Source organism: Tigriopus californicus, chromosome 1, assembly GCF_007210705.1.
Source record: "Tigriopus californicus strain San Diego chromosome 1, Tcal_SD_v2.1, whole genome shotgun sequence".
NCBI lineage: Eukaryota > Metazoa > Arthropoda > Copepoda > Harpacticoida > Harpacticidae > Tigriopus > Tigriopus californicus.
The window spans coordinates 12,647,312-12,664,476 of record NC_081440.1 but is presented as its reverse complement, the minus strand read 5'-3'; the positions used below and the strand labels follow the sequence as shown (position 1 = coordinate 12,664,476).

At 37.4% G+C, this 17,165-nt stretch overlaps 1 protein-coding gene across 2 annotated transcripts in view; it reads right to left on the bottom strand.

Annotated features, from left to right (window-relative positions):
- Window positions 1-9,733: 9,733 nt before the first annotated feature.
- LOC131876946 (protein quiver-like) overlaps window positions 9,734-17,165 on the bottom strand; it is a 14,323-nt gene continuing 6,891 nt past the window's right edge. For both annotated transcript variants that reach the window (XM_059222494.1, XM_059222502.1), the window contains exons 2-4: window positions 10,786-10,902; window positions 10,567-10,716; window positions 9,734-10,382 (exon numbers count right to left, since the gene is read on the bottom strand). In XM_059222494.1, coding sequence (XP_059078477.1) covers window positions 10,150-10,382; window positions 10,567-10,716; window positions 10,786-10,902 — 500 coding nt within the window. In that variant the 3' untranslated portion in view covers window positions 9,734-10,149. The remainder of the gene's footprint in view (window positions 10,383-10,566; window positions 10,717-10,785; window positions 10,903-17,165) is intronic.

Genomic DNA, 17,165 nt, shown 5'->3' with positions numbered 1-17,165 from the left:
AATCAATCAATACGTTTTTGCTAATGATATTGTTCAAAGAAAATTGTTTCAAGAATATCTTAAACAAATTTCAAGTAGTTTGGTGCACTTTCTATGAAACTATGGTTCTCACTCTGGGAATGGCACTCAAACCAAAAGTAGGCATATCAAAGCTATGAGCTACAAATTGTTCTTTAAACTCATTTGAATGCTTTATAATCATGGAATGATATATGTTAACAAATATGACCCTTATTTTGCCTAACTTTATTGGATGCTTTTGCTATAAACTTAATCAAAGGAGTCCAAAATTCAAATTGAACACTATTGAACTGGAATTTGTCATTACTCTGTGCCCCTTAAATAATGCCTGCCTTTTATGTAAACTTTCTAGCAAGTAGATATTCAAATCTATACAATGACAACCCATCCATTTTCCACCAATGGCTTATGTTTGTTTTGTCAAATTGGTGGATTGAAACAAATTCTCAATTGCCCATCCTAGATATTCAAATAAGTCAAGATTTATGTACAAGTACTTTCATTGCCTATTCCATACATTTTGTTTGTTATTTATCAGTATAAGTTCATCATCGATCAATAAAATGATTCTTTTTAACTTTTTTCCATGAATGCTTTTGAGCAAATTTGCGCAATATTTCACTAATTTCAAAGACGACTTGATTGCTCTTGATTAGCTTAATGTTCATAGTTATTTCATTTATTCTTCTGATTTCCAAAGTAAATTCATCAAAATTTGGTAGGTGAGCAGAATTGTATGTCAAACAGATCATTATTTAAAAAAAAACACTTAAATGTACTATGTAGCATGTACAATCTTATTTTATTGATCATAGGGTTACTCTCTTAATTCAACGCAATGGCCTAACTTGGCGGGCGAAGGAAAGCCGTGTCGTTTTCTCTCTTTAGAGCCCTTGCCTTAACTTAGAGATCTTATGTTATTATTCAAAGTTGCTTTGCCATGATGCAATTTGGTTCATAGAATATTGAAGACATAGTAGAGCTGCCTTCTTAAGTTGTTGTCCCTTCCTGGTTACCTTTTTATTTACTTCCGCGTTGCATGATCAAACGCTTTCATCTTTGGGTTTTTGGGGGGATTTGGGGGCTCATCGGCGGGATGTGTGCAAAATCTTTTGTGTTAAAGCATCCTCATCATAGGAGTTAAGATATACGTAGATGTTATTTTCTATATAAAAACTATTTCTTTTGTGGATAGATTTCTATACATAGTGAAATTTCATTATAAGAACTTTACTTTGGTCATAGGAACAATACTAATTTCAAAAACAATTTATTGAAACCAATTTTCTGTTTTATGTATTACTTTGGTTAAATGAGCCAACCGAAGATGTAGAATCCGGATATATTCACCTTTGGAGGTAAAATGTATTGGATTTTTTCTACAAATCTGTTTTCTTATCGTCAAACAATTCATGACACAATTGAAATGTTGATTTTTATCGGAATGTAGAAAACTGCTTGAATACTCCGATATTGAAAGATATAAGAAACCAATATTTTCAATCACACTGGGACAATCATACAAACACACATTTTTTGTCAAATTAAATCAAAATATATGTTGCATATTAGTTACGTTGGAGGATCAATATTGCTTGCAGTTATTGCACTCATTAGGGTCAGCAGTTCTCACTACTGTAACATAATCCATCAGAAAAAGTATGGTTTGGTTATAGGATCAATCCAGAAATCAGAACCTTTTTTCGTTACTTTTTCGAGCTTCCTATATCCGAATATTACTTTACTATGACATACTGTTAAGATATTGCATAATTTTTAAGAGATGGCATCCGACCTTTTATTGATTGCCAACAAATATTACGATAATTACGAGCACTGTTTTTTTAACGTATCAAATGTAATAGATCAAAACATGTAAACATGCAACCTCTCCCAAAGTTCCAATAGCTACATCATTACAGTAAAAATCTGATATAACAACAGCTTTGGGGCCGTGAACTTCTGCTCTTATGTCCCATGTGATCTTATATCTGATTCTCCAGTTCCGCGGCTACAGAGGCAAAACTGATGACACAAAGCATATTTTTAAGCTATAATTTGATGTAGCTTTACGGTCCAAGCATAATGCAGCCATAAAAATCGAAAGAAATGAAACAAAATGGAAGGAGGACAGTGTTTTGGCTGTATGTTTACGCACCAAATACGTAGTTAATTTGTCACAGAATTACATACTGGCTATGAACTTTAAAAAAAAAGCCAAGAGTTTTCCAAAGGAAGTACGTTTGACTTCTAACATTGTGGCAGCTTCGGTCAGGCTTAGGCTTATCTTGGACAGCTTAACAAAATCGGCAAGGAGCTTTCGCGTCTTCTTGATGGAAAAAGTGGTTCTCTTGGCAGAAGCCTTTATGTATGACTGTTTTTTTTTTATGAGGATGCGGCTGAAAACTTGCTTTTATAAAATGGCTTAACTAGTTTCCATCGAAAACTTCATTGTGGAGCGAGGGAAATAAAAGAAAAATATTTTGCCACCTTCAATTCTGCTCTTATATCTGATGCTATTTTACTATACTTTACAATACAATTTTATTCGGGGATTTACAATCTTGATCTTATATCCGATTTGCTCTTATATACGATGCTCTTATATCCGATTTTTATTTTATTTGGATACGAAATGCCCTTAAGATACAGTTTGCGTGAAAACTGTAAAGAAGCTGAGATAAGTAATGAAATACATGAGTGAGTTGTATGCAACTTTTTCGTGTCCATGTCTCGAGATTCTATAAAGACATTTCTATTTAAATTCTGTAATCAGATCTCAAAGAGTGCAGACGTGCGAAATCAAGCTCTCCATTTTAAAACTGAGACATCCTGAGCCAAGACACATCAAAATGAAAAAAGCCACTCGGAGTAGCAAGAAATCGCCTACTAAGTTTTCGAGTATGTTGGACGAAATCCTTGCGCCTCGAAAGGAATCAAAAGTTATATCTGTGGAGATGGGAGAAACCCCAACAGAAACCAAAGAGGAAGCAATCCAGTGCCTTCAAGAATTGGAATTACTTGCCAAGGATATTGGTGAGGAAAAGACCAAAAGGGCAATGTCTGTTGTTGTGGTTCGATTGTTGAAGACGTCTTTGGCGATGTTGAAGCAAATGGAAGAGACGTCCGAGAGGATTGACTTATTGGAAAAACAACAAGAGATAAGAAAAGCAAGAAACAAAATTGTGATCAAAGGCCTTAAATCTGGGGATACGAAAGAGTTGTCCGAAGTTATGAAAGATGTTGGGTATGAACGTCCAATCAAGTACTTCAAGCCTTTCTTAGCAAAGAGTCTTGGTGAGAAGACGAAAGACAAAAGTCCAGTCAGAGCCGTTTCGTCGGTGGAGTGCTACAACACGATGGATAAAAAGGAGCTCTTCAGGTGCCTGGCTCGTGGAGGGTTGGCAAAAAAGGGGCTACATGTTGGTGATTACTAGAGGGCGAAAAAATATGTCATCACATAAAGACATCATATTTCACATATTTTGCCACTTTTCGTCCTAAAAGACATATTTCGGGATTTTCGTCGAAAAGGGACATATTTTGCTGTTTTAGTGACAGTTAAGTAGATTTTTTTTGAACAACAGCCATTGCTTATGGTTGTAAAGGCTTGGGCAGGGCTAGTGTGCTAGGATCTGAAAGGCTTGCAATTAGAGATGTCATTAGAGAATACATTTTAAAACCCCATTCATAAATAGCATTTGGAAAAGGCAAAGGCTTGCATTTAAATTTGCTAATAAAATAATCATTTTGATAAATATTATTTATAAAATAGCAAAATATTCGCAAAGTGATTTTATTATGTGGGGGTTAGATTTGTTGCGCTTGAAGCAACCTAATTTTGTTTTCAAACACGGATATGGTAGCACTATTTTAATGTTGACAATTCAAAGAAAAATTCAGCATGGCTAAGCAGGCCAAAGCAGGCTGCTTTCTGGGCTGCCTGACTGGCTCCAATTATTCTGGCTCCACACCAGAAAAATAAAGAAATGCCTCCAAAGTGATCTCCAGGCGAGATGCCAAACTCAAATGGATAAAGGATGTCAACACAAAGGACGAGTACCCATTCAAGTTATTGCATAACCTACGACTCTTCTGTAAGGTATGCGAAGAACAGTTCTCTTGGGAACGTAAAAAAATTCTTGTATGTCAATATACTTTTCAATAAAGCTAGCTGAAATAAAGATATACTTAATAGGACATATTTTGGAATTTCTGCGGACAGTTTTTGGTATTTCTGAGGACATAATGACATCACATTTTGTCCTTTTGGAGGACATATTTTTTCGCCCTCTAGTGATACCAATGTGCTTTGCCAAGGACCGTCTTCGTCTCGACACGGAGACGTACAATTTGAGGAAAGAGGCTGCTGGTACCAGAACAAAGCTGGTATTGGGGTTTCGTGGACCAATGCTCCTGGTCAGAGAGAAGGGCGAATCGACTTATTCAAAGAAAGTATAAAGTTTTGTTTCCTTGTGCTGGTCCTTGTCCTGCTTTTGTCCGTTGAATTCTTAGTTTCCATAAGCATGTCTTCCGACAGATATCCATTGATCTCAAATCTTGCTCCCAAGCATCTACTAATTTTGCTGACTGTTCAGTTTGAAATCTCTATTTATGCTTGTGGTCACATTGAAATGAAGCTAGGGAGAGCCGTTTTAAACACCCCGTCAATACTGTTTAAGATCTATCCCTTCTTTTTCTCAAATTCTTCCCCTCATAGCAACACATTGCAAAAAGTGGTGTCAATTACTAAGCACCTGACCTCTAATTTGAATGGGATGTACGAGTACTTATACTGGGCGCAGAGTTGGGTTTAGACGATGATGATCTGAGCAGGGGTAATCAGGTATCAAATTTCAACGATCTAGGAATACTTGAAAACTTTGAAGAGTACGAACATGGCATGGCTAGTGTCTCTGAATGTGAGGTCTATAATTGCCAATGAAGAAAAGATCCGAGACCTTGTTCTTGAACTAGCACCAGAGATTTTGGCGATGCAGGAAACGTGGCAATTCTCTATGATTAAACTGGAATTTAATGGATACGACTTGATAGGAATTGAACGAACAGACGGGAGACGGGGAGGTGGCTTGGGATTTTTGATTAAACCAAACCACAAATATAGCCAACCTAAAAACCTTGAGCTAATGGATGAACATTGTGAGATAATACAAATTGAATGAGGAAAAAGAGTCTTCCTCTCTGTGTACATCCCACCACATGCTGATTTTAATCGAACTTTCCACAAACTAAATGATATTCTAGCAAACACTGGAGGAAAATCAGTCTTCCTTTGTGGAGATCTGAACATTGATTTGCTGAAATCATCTAAGACTCCTACAGACCTCATTGGCTTATTAGGACAGTTTAGTTTATCACCCATAATCAATGATGCGACAAGGATTACTGCACACTCCTGCACTTTAATAAACAATATGTTCACTAACTGTTCCGAGGTAACATTAGTGATCACTTTACAACTCTTACTTCAATAAGCATGAAATCAGTAAAACTTAAGACCCTGTCCAAGGAAATAGAATTTAGGGCCACACAAAAATCTAATGTAAAAAGACTAAAAGATTTATTGCAAGTCAAAGACTGGGTGTTTGATATGGAAAATCCTAAGCAGGCATTTAACAATTTTGAGACGACGCTTTCTCTGATATTTGATATAGCTTGTCCAATAGTAAACAGACGATGTAGTAAAGCGAACAAAAAACAAAATACTTGGATGCCATAGGGACTGATGACGTCACGAAAACAGAATGATAAAATATCAAATAAATTCAGAAAACATCCTAATATAGAGTCAAAAAACACCTATGATAGTTACGCAAAATGATATTACAAGCTAGTGCGGTTAGCCAAAGAGATACATTGGAAGAATGTTTTTAAAGTGAATCAAAAAAATTTGAAAACCCTCTGAAAGGGTGCAAATGAACTAATGGGTAACACGACAAAATCACACAGAGTTTCTTTTAATCTCAAATCAAACAAAGAAAACCAAATCACATCTGATCCAAAAGAAGTTGGACAATATTTAACAACTATTTTGCTTGCAAACATAGGTTTAACTTTAAGCGAAAACTTTCCCTCTCATAACCTACAGCTCATGGGAGGTTTAGGGCCCAAAAAGGCGAGGAATTTCCATTTTACAGTAAATGGGTAAAATGTAAAGAAATCAAGGCGGTAATCAATGAGCTCAAGTTGAAAACCAGTTCAGGAATGGACAGTCTATAAAATCTAAAACTTACAGCTCTAGCTTTAATAGGGCCGTTGACGAGGTTAGTGAACATCTCTTTTGCGCCCGGATACATACCAAGAGAATGGAAAACTGCAAAAGTCATTCCACTTTTTAAGTTAGATGACAAATCACTACCTGGCAACTATCGTCTTATAAGTCTTTTGCCAAGTTTCTCCAAGGTTTTAGAGAACATTTTAAAAAAACAAATGCATAACTTTTTAGAAGTAGAAGTTCTCCTTTACCCTGAACAGTTTGGTTTTTGGAAAGCAACATAACATTATGCACGCAGTTCAAAAATTTCTATAAAATATTTCTGCTTATCTATGCGACAAAATGGCACTCACTATATTTCTGGACCTCAAAAAAGCTTTTGATTGCGTTGATCATGGTATGTCGATAAAAAACTGAAGTATTACGGATTCTGCGGTAGGTCCATAGTTTTGGTTCAAAAACTACCTTTCTGAGAGGTACCAATATGTCGAGGTGAATAGTGTCAGGTCCTTGAAACTGAAAGTTGAATGTGGGGTTCTCCAAGGCAGCATCCTCGGACCTCTCTTATTTCTGATCTACATAAACGACATACCTCAGCATAGCAATTTGAAAAGCATTATGTTTGCTTATGATACGACGCTTCAATGCTTTGAAAGCCAACCTGATAAACTAGAGGAGAAAACAAATGTTCAACTGGAACGTGTCTTCCAATGGTTAAAAGGAAATAAATTAACTTTAAACATAGATGAATCTAAATTTATGGTTATCAAGCACAAAAATTGTAATTTTAACTTCAAAATTACTATAAATGGATGTAGGTTAGAGGAGGTGGGTTCTACCACATCCAATGAAAAGTCCATAGATTTCTGGGAATGCAAATCGATAGCAAACTTAACTGGCGCAGTCATATTGAGAGTGTAGCAAACAAAATTCGAAAAAATATTTTCAGTCTGAACAGAATTCGCAAGTCAGTGCCGAAAGCTGTAAAGAAACAACTTTATAATGGACTTATCCGAAGTGTCTTGGAGTACGGTATTGAATTTTATGGCCAAATTACGAAACTGAAGTTCTTGTCCATACTCCAGAAAAGAGATAGTCCATACTCCAGAAAAGAGACATACGCTGGGTAATTGATGCGAGGTGGTTATCTCACTCTGAATCTTTGTTTCATGTGTTCAAGCTCCTAAAATTGCAAAATTTGAGCACGCTTAAAATCCTTCAAGTGATGAGGCAGTCGTGCTTGCAAGAACTTCCACCATGTATCAATATTTTCAAATGGAAAGGTAATCCTCAGTTTGGCGGCTCCAGTTGCCAAGTCGGGAGTTTTACAAAGACTACCGAACTTTGCTTTTCCCAACCAGTGGAATAATTTCACCCCTCCAGACATCGATCAAACCAGAATAAAATTCACCCAAACAATAAGAGATTATCTCTTACAGAAGTACTCTATTGCTCCTTGCAAACTCAATAATTGCTATGTATTCCAACAAAAATCCTAAGAAATGATTTTTATTTTTCTCTTTCATTACGATTATCCGCCGCTTGATCTCATCAAAACACTCCATGCACCAAAAACAATTCGAAACTTATTAATTTTCCTCCCATTCCTGAAGTCGTTTCGCATTTTCTGTAAACATAACAAATTGACACTTAAAATATAGGTATACTTTGCTCTGTTTTTCATGTTTTTCTTTTTCTTGGTCCTTTTTTTCTTATAAATTCGAACCGATATGATTTCCAACAAGCCGTTCAATTTCATTTTGTATTTCTTCCAACTCACGTTATTGTGTTGCATCTTGGCCTCTGTAACATTACTGACTATCTATGTCATGTCGTCTTTAATTTGCCCACGTCCTGGTGAAAACAAGCTTTTGCTTACCCAGAACCTGAAAAATTACATGCTCATGAAATTGTTAATATATCAAGATGTTAACTCGAAGATTAGATGCCGACATTATTCAATCACGATCAAAGAAATCAATCTATCTATATAGTGAGAGATATTTATCTATCTATTTTTTGGAAAAGACTTATAGTGGAGAGGACAATTATCGTAGATATTTTTTTTTCGTATACTTTTGCTTATTGTTCAACTTACTAAAAAAAAAACTGAAGCAATTATTCGCTCAGAAAAAACAGACGTAGGATGAAAATTCTGATAGGTGCATTTTCACTCTATGACAAATTCATTTTTTTATTTTCTCACTCTTCATCTGAAATTCCAAACGGTCAATATCCTATCAGATATATCAATTTTAAAAGCATAGAGGCAGTATAACAAGGCCTAACGAAAGTATTTTTTCGTTTGAAGCATGTTTACATCCCGAACACTTTTTAGTTTGTTGTTTGTTCAAATTGAAAATTACTTAAGTAAAATTGGTATCGTAAATGAGACCCTTTTAGAAATAAGTCGTCCTGACCAATAAAAAGATCAAGAAATGAAACTAGGCTAATAAACACTTACTCTCTCTATTGCAAGCCTACTTTGAGGTAATTTTCAATTTGCATGAAGTGTGATCATTTCTTGTAAGTCGCTTACTCTTTAGGAGAAAATCGCAGTAGATGTTGAATTATTTGGACCCGTTTGAGAATAAGTGAATTACTTGCTCTATAGACGTTGTTTTTTGGCTGGAAGTTCAAACAAATGAGACTTGAAAAAGTTGATATGTTTCCGACACCTTAGGCCAGTTCTTCTTTTTGTGCCTTCGAGTTTGAAGAGAAGAGCAAACCAACCTTCTCCTTTCCTCGATGAGTAATGGGTGAGAAAGGCAAACAAGTTTTGGGATGAACATCCATTGAATATGAAGTTTCTTTTGAGATAATGGCTTTTCAAGGTATGTTTTTACTGCAAAATTGGCAGCCAAATTTAGCTCGTCGAAAGCTACTTTTTCTCAGTAGTTACTACCAAATTTTCTTTTCAACCATTCGTGAACCAATAACTATGAAATGAATCTAGCAAATGAGCTTTGTTTCCTTTGTGTAGATGATATTTTAACATGAAAATCTTAGAAAGCAGTGACGCTTCATTCAAAGAATGTCATTGTCAAAGGAATTTTGAAATTAGTATAAAGATGAATTTGATTTTTAAATTAAGGCTGTTTGGTGCTGCTTTAACCACCAGACATTCACCATTCTTAAAGACTCGTTGGTTCGATTGCGGGCGTATCAAGTTCAAATTTTATGACATTCAATTTATGGCATTAGTCTAGATTTTGGATTGTGTTTATTCCCAAGGGTAAGGCAATGGGTCTTTTAGTTGTAGTTTAATGCTAAAAAGAAACTTTATTGCGACTCTTGGTCATGCAAATAGAAAATTATTGTTCATATGAGTCACTTTGGAAAGATATCCAAAAACTTTTCACAACAATAAAAAGGAAATGACAGCTGTTATTGGATCAAGTAATGAAAAAACCTTTTGCCATCATCGTCTTAGTTGTCAAACGTGTCTGACAAATTTCATCAAATAAAAAAGGCGTGTCATCGATGAAATTTATTCTTGAGCAAAAGCAGTTTCAGAGAATATAATACAAGATGTTTTTGAACATGTACATTAGTGGTAGATTTAGATCGGGAAGAATCTCAAGTTCCTAAAAGCACACATGCTACTATGAATGATGAGAGTTGTAAAACCACTGACAGATGAGAATAACCAAGATGCTAGGAGTTCAAGATGGTCGCATCTCGAAGAAGCGAAACTATCACAGATGACCTTTTTTACAACAAGAACAAGGTAAGAAATCCTCGTCATCTCCCACAACTAGCGTATTAAGTTGTGGGGATATGACACGAGTTTGATATGTCAACTTCTTTTTTTACCGGGATGTTTGTCACATCCCTAGCTCCGCACATTTTTCCCACCGAATTTCAAAAATCAGCGAACTCTGTCTGTCGCGCTAACTCAATAACACGTTTTGGCAAGACTGAAAAAGCAGCATCAGCAGGATTTGAAGGCCAATGGAAGCACACAAGCTTGAAGGTAGGCTTGTTGGGGATTGATGATTGCACTCGTCTTCCTCACAAAAACACATGTGGCCATGACGATGGCCTTCAGTCATACACGCGTGGTTCACAATGAAGAAATTCACCTCAAACGTATCTGTGCACGTCCTCTTCACTTGATAGTGTTCTGGAAGGGAGGGGAAAGACGATCAAGTTTAAATGTTCCAATTCGGTTTGGCTCCTCAGGGCATTGAAAAAAGTGGCCTTTGAAAACCAAAACCCGTTAATTCCATGGGGCCCCAAGGCCAGACTTTCTTCAACCTGAGGGATCGGAATTGATGATCAAAGGAGAAAATGGAAAGGTTTCTTACCTGTTCCAATAAATTGAACCATTTTGACACAACACCCACCACACTCTTTGAGGGGAGGCATATCATATTTGTGGAGCGTATAGTTAAACGGGTCGTGGCATCGCGGGTCGTCCCAACTATTGCATTCGAAGCAATCAATCATATTTCCGGCTGAAAACAAATATTAAGCCAATATAGTAGTGCTAGAAGCCACATCATTCCAAGGGGGAAAACACTTACACAAACAATCGCCTCCGGCTGCTTTGGAAGAATCGGGCAGAAGATAAAGTATAAACCAGATGTACAGCCAATGCGAGTGAAAGCGGACTGAGGAGATCCATTGTGATGGCATGGCATCTGCAAGGAAAGCAAAATCAAGATTCTCAGATATCTAGTGGATTTGAAAAAGTTGCTGATGCTATCATCGGTCGTGAAAGGGTTTGCAAAGTCTTGCCAATATATTCGCTGGAGTTGCTCTAGTTCACTCCGCAATTGAATGACAAAATTTATGACGAACGTGCTCGGGGTACTTGGGGTGAGAATTTTCAATGGTTTGACGTATTTTGGTAATGGTTGGTAGTACTCATTACGTCGTTGGGGCACGTTTGTATCCTAATGTATTTATAAAATATTGTGGCTTTTTCAATGCTTAACCCCAGACTCGAAGGATTATTTCAATTAATTTTCAGGAAAAGTGACAAAAACTTAGAAAAAGGTGATAGCATGAAGGATTTTAGAAGCTTTTCTTGAGCAATACTGATGCGGTTGTTAAAAAGGGTTGTCAAGTATCAACTAAGATTGGACCAGATTTTGAACAAAAATCCTGAACCACCCTACTTTCAAAGGATGCCAGATCCATCAACTCTAATTCGTTGGTGGATTATAAGAACTCATATCTAGACAACATCAATTAGTTCGTTTTATTTTAAACTGTTTCCATTCCCAATACCGGTAAGGAGGTCCGTAAAAAAAGTTTCAAGGGAAAGTCCCAAGCACATTTTAGCCTTTTTTAGCTCGCAAAATTATAAGAATGAACGTTCATTTTGCTGCTTCATGTAATTCTACCTAAAATTAAAAAAGTGTTCTCCAAAAGCACTATACTGTAGGATTGGTGGTTCTAGAAATATTTTTTTGATAATGGAAATACCGTATGTGTAAATTGTTTGTCGATTTGGGTTCAGAATTAAAGAGGATTTCGCATCTAAGACCAATGACAACAGAAACATTAAATCTTTTATCACTAACGGTTATATATATATATATACGTATATTACGCTAATTTGTATTCAAGTGCTAACTAAGTGTATTTCTGATTTCGATCAAATATTTTTTAGAAAATTTCAATTCTTAGTTTGTTTTGGGCATGCTAGTTTTTAATTTGAGATATGATAAGATAAATCATTAAAATCAAAATGGATCCTAAAGACTTTTCCGGTTAGAAAATGTTAGGGCTTGTTTGGGTATTTCTGTCAAAATTTGATGAAGCATTTGATCCTGCTGCGTAGAGTTTTCATTTAGAGGAAAGGAAATTTCTCGAACGATTCAGGGTTAAAGTCATGGTTAAGTCGATTTCAGTCCCCCTAGGTTTCTAAAACGAAGAAAAATGGCTCTTTTTACGCCTTCCATTCCAACGCTTTTCATTTTCGATTGTCTTGAGTTGGACACGAAAAAGGGTTAAAAGAACTGAGTCTTGTATCTTTGGGAGATGATAAATTGATTGATGGGGCGTTGTCTTTGGATTCTGAATCAGCTGGTGATTGCCAGCCAGAGTAATGAAGACATTTCACAAAACAGACACAGTTCCCCAGATTTATATAATAAAAAATGGACTTCAATAAGCCTGGAAGCTTCTTCATAAGTATAATACTCATGGCTAGGCCATCTATGCCATTGGTCACGTTTGATCATTATATGTTTGGTTAGATCCTATGCATTTCCTAGTGGAGAGTGTCTCTATTGCGTTTTGATGCCAGATTGCAGTTTATTCTTGTTGGCCATAACTTTTGGATTAAATGCAAAGCTGAAAAGCCTGCGAAGGCTGCGCGAGGTTATAGCTTTCATTCATTTTACCCGTCGTTCGTTTTATACCCAATCAAATTATACGTCAAAAAGCACTTCATTCTTCCTCAACAAATTTTGTTCTCAACGTATGAAAAAGATAATTTTCAACGTTCAACCAAAATTTGTCAATTCAATAACGAAATTGTGTGCCTGAGTCATTCCATTTATTCGAGTTTAAAGTCTTAAAGGAGGCTCTTTTTGATGGAGAGTTTGAAATAGATAAAAAGCCCACACATATGGCTTGCAATTGTTAGATTCATTGCCCCTTAATGCGAAAAATACTGAAAAAGGGACTCCTTTGGATTGCGAAAATAATAAGCCATTGCAAAACTGGTCACTAAATGAAATATGATGCCTTTCTTCTTGTTTGAAGAACATAATTGTGCCTATCTGAGCCCACGCAGTAAAAAAAAAAACCTTCCCGAAAAATTGAGCTAATCAAAACTTCTTTGCATGCATTTCAACGAACCAGTCGAAAAAGATAGCCAGCTGAGAAATGAATTCGAAAGTTTCTATTCAATGTGCTCCACATTTAAACTAAAGAGCCTCTTTTAACACGGTTGGCTTGTCCAAGAACCATCTAAATTAGGTTAAGCTTTCTTTACCTCCGCAGTATCTCGGTACAAACATGACCGCTCAACTCTACAATCTCACTCTTTATGGCCAGCACGAGGTAGTATTTTTTTTTTGTTTAACTCCATGCGTATTTTGGCAATGACCAAAAAAAGCTCTAGGGCTCATGAGGACCGTCTGAAGTGCTGAATTCTCCCCCTTTTCTCCTCTGGCCTTGGGGAAGCCTTTACAAACTACAATCAATAGCCAGATATCAAACGGTTGCGCCTTAGTTCGCTCACGCACCCATTCTTTGAGAGAGGAGGATCCCAACTTGCCTTCTATTCAAAGCTTTGCGGTTGGACCGCATTCATAATTTACTCGAGTCGATTGCAACGCATTGCATTACTTGGGGACAATTGGGGACCATTCGGGACTATTCGAGCCCATTGGAAGCGTTTCATAGAGAGAGAAGCCCAATGAAGACTCAAGAGTGAAGAGCGAACGAGCGCTCTTCAGTCCGAATTGAGTTCTTTGAGGGTGTCTCGAAACCAGTGGACAATTGTTTTGCTTTCGAATTGGGAGCCGAGTCGTAATTACACGATCTGCAAACAAATTGCCATAGATTAATTTTTAGACTTGGCCATTTTTAATGGGAAGGATACTTGACAGTGTCAAGTAGAATGTTTACCTTGACTGGAGTGTGTGTGGAATTTTTATTGTAACAGAACTTGGGCAGTATGAATTATAGGAGTGTTTGAGTTTTTTGTTTTCTGATGATGCCAAAAAGAACCTTTTTGAGTGGTTAAGAAAGACTATGGGACACACAAGGAAGATTGCAAAAGGTCGAAAAAAAGCCCTAAATAGGGATTTATTTTTCTAAACAAAATTTTGAGGAGCACTACCTTTTACTAAGTATCTAAGGCACTAACCCTACTTTTGTGGAGGCCAAACTTACGTTTACCCACTGTTTTGAAGGTTGAGTGAGATTCATGAGGGCGAAAACTAAAGAGTAGTCAGCTTTTCTTTAGCCTAAATTTTACAGGGTTTGTTATTATTCTGAGCGCACTGAGTCCAATGAAGGTTTCATGTTTTTGTTTCTTCTTCACTAATGAAAAGTAAGTTTCCTTTTTTGTCTACTCCCCCCTACATTCATTCTTCTTCATATGTTCATCTTTCTCCATACATCCAATGCAATAGAGATCTAGTCAAACATTGGCATCCAACTAGAAAACAGTTTTGGATTGTTCTGAAGACGTGTAAGTTCACACGGTGTTAAACGAGATGTATACGTACTTATTTCATTTACACACGAAAAGTGTAAAGCTTAATATTTCAAGGCTCTCCAAGATAACGCACAAAGAGATCCATTTGATGTTTCCAGTTTCCAGAAAGAGCACATTATGTTTGGGTGAAATAACCGGCAGACGGTCATGTCAGATCACGAGGAAGGTCCGATATATTTCTTTTGTAATTCTATCAAAAACACCTTGTTGGTCTCAATTGTCTAGATGGACTTCCGACCAAGTATTCGAGTGATTCATTGATTGGACATTATTCAAGGTCGAAGATGCATGGTCGCATAATATATGTACCTTTGTATTGGACGGGAATAAAAATTGAGATCGTAAGTATAGAAGACGCCTTGATAAAATACCGATAGAACTGCATCAACATTTGGAAGAATGAGGAGCGAGCCTTAAAAACATTACTCACTGTGGCCCAAACTCCCATCTTCCCTGAGGGATTTCCAGCCCTTTCTTGAGTAAATCTCGGCTGTTGGTTTGATTGAAGCCCCTTTTTGATGTAGCCCTTATTGCGGATTGTTGACTAACGGTACTGCTCTATAAAAACTGGCCGGTTTCCTCTCAATCATCTCTATTTTGAGAGAGAAAAGATTTTGATGTGTTTCTTTCGAGGGGAAGGAGCTTCTGTTTTCCAGTACAGTCTAAATAGGAAGCAATGGGAAGGTTGAACGAGTTGTTCTGGATGTCCGCCACATCCACTGCGTGAGAGGAACAAAGAGGTCTCTGGAAGAACAGGCAGAGTCCGAGCGTAAGTTTTTAGCCAAGCTAGAGGAGGCACAAAGAACCAGACTGCAGTTGGAAATTAAGGTCCCAATCCGATCTTCATTGTTCGAGTGGAAAATACCACGGAACCAAGGACGAGGCGCCAAAGGGCGTGTGACCCAAAGGATTTGCGCCTGCGCTTCCTTTTCGTACACAGACGAGGCATATTTATGTACAAACTAGGATGCCAAAGTAAGCAGTAGAGAATGAGAGCATGCAAAGAAAAAAGGGAGAAAATGAAGAATTATATTTTTTCTTGCACTTTCCCTTTTTACGTGGAAATTAGAAAGGGTGTTATGAAACAAAAGCAATCCTTTTTTTTCTCGAAAAAGTGGCTAGGTTCATTCAACATTAGACATTTGTTTGTCCATTCGAAAATCCCCAATCAACACGAGAGAACCCCTATCGACGGCTCTCTCTTGAAAGCTCCAATTATGAATTGTATTAGATGATAACAACGTATTAATTATATGGGACAAATACTTACACTCTGAATAAAGATATGGATGAGTGTTGTGCGCACATTGTAACAACAAAGACACGACAAAAGAGAAAAAAACCCAATCTTTTATATATGTATGTATGTAACATTCAGACCCTTCTGGCGGTGAGTGAATCAATGTAACGAGGGTTTCTTTTCCTTTTGAGTCTGCCCTGGAAGATCTCAGCTCTGGTCCCTGTTATTGGATTTTGCGGCAAGCTTCAGAGACCTCTCATCAGGTATGGGGTACATGATGCGAAAAATGAATCTCATGCGCTCCAATGAAGGTCAGATTGGTGAGCAGTTGGAAAGCAAATGGACCTTCACCCTCACGATGCGTTTGAACCCAGAGGAGGATAAGAACATAATCAAGTTCCAATTGCCTTCATGCCTCCTACTGTAAATGGAAAGGAGGCAAGGAGTGCGAATGAAAGTATGTCCTTTTATTATTATGGTTTTGGCATTCTTGCGGGTTTTGGTTAACGCCAAAGTGCTAGAAGTTCCAACCTTGCTTCGGTCTTATTTCAAATTAGATAATCCACAACCAAGAAGATTGCATCCAGCACAGATTCTATCCAATTCCGCAAGAGAGTAATCGAAAAGGGTAAACTCGATTTCTAGCTGGATGTTGGCCACATGGCCACAAACATTGTTGGATGCTGAACCAGCCCTCTATTATATTGGACTACCTGAGTGTTTTTCTCATACCTATGCCAACTCAAATCTAATAGCCGAAAGCTTTGCTTTGGACTCCTGCTGTACGGCCAAGGCGGGACAAATACTTACACTCTGAATAAAGATATGGATGAGTGTTGTGCGCACATTGTAACAACAAAGACACGACAAAAGAGAAAAAAACCCAATCTTTTATATATGTATGTATGTAACATTCAGACCCTTCTGGCGGTGAGTGAATCAATGTAACGAGGGTTTCTTTTCCTTTTGAGTCTGCCCTGGAAGATCTCAGCTCTGGTCCCTGTTATTGGATTTTGCGGCAAGCTTCAGAGACCTCTCATCAGGTATGGGGTACATGATGCGAAAAATGAATCTCATGCGCTCCAATGAAGGTCAGATTGGTGAGCAGTTGGAAAGCAAATGGACCTTCACCCTCACGATGCGTTTGAACCCAGAGGAGGATAAGAACATAATCAAGTTCCAATTGCCTTCATGCCTCCTACTGTAAATGGAAAGGAGGCAAGGAGTGCGAATGAAAGTATGTCCTTTTATTATTATGGTTTTGGCATTCTTGCGGGTTTTGGTTAACGCCAAAGTGCTAGAAGTTCCAACCTTGCTTCGGTCTTATTTCAAATTAGATAATCCACAACCAAGAAGATTGCGTCCAGCACAGATTCTATCCAATTCCGCAAGAGAGTAATCGAAAAGGGTAAACTCAATTTCTAGCTGGATGTTGGCCACATGGCCACAAACATTGTTGGATGCTGAACCAACCCTCCATT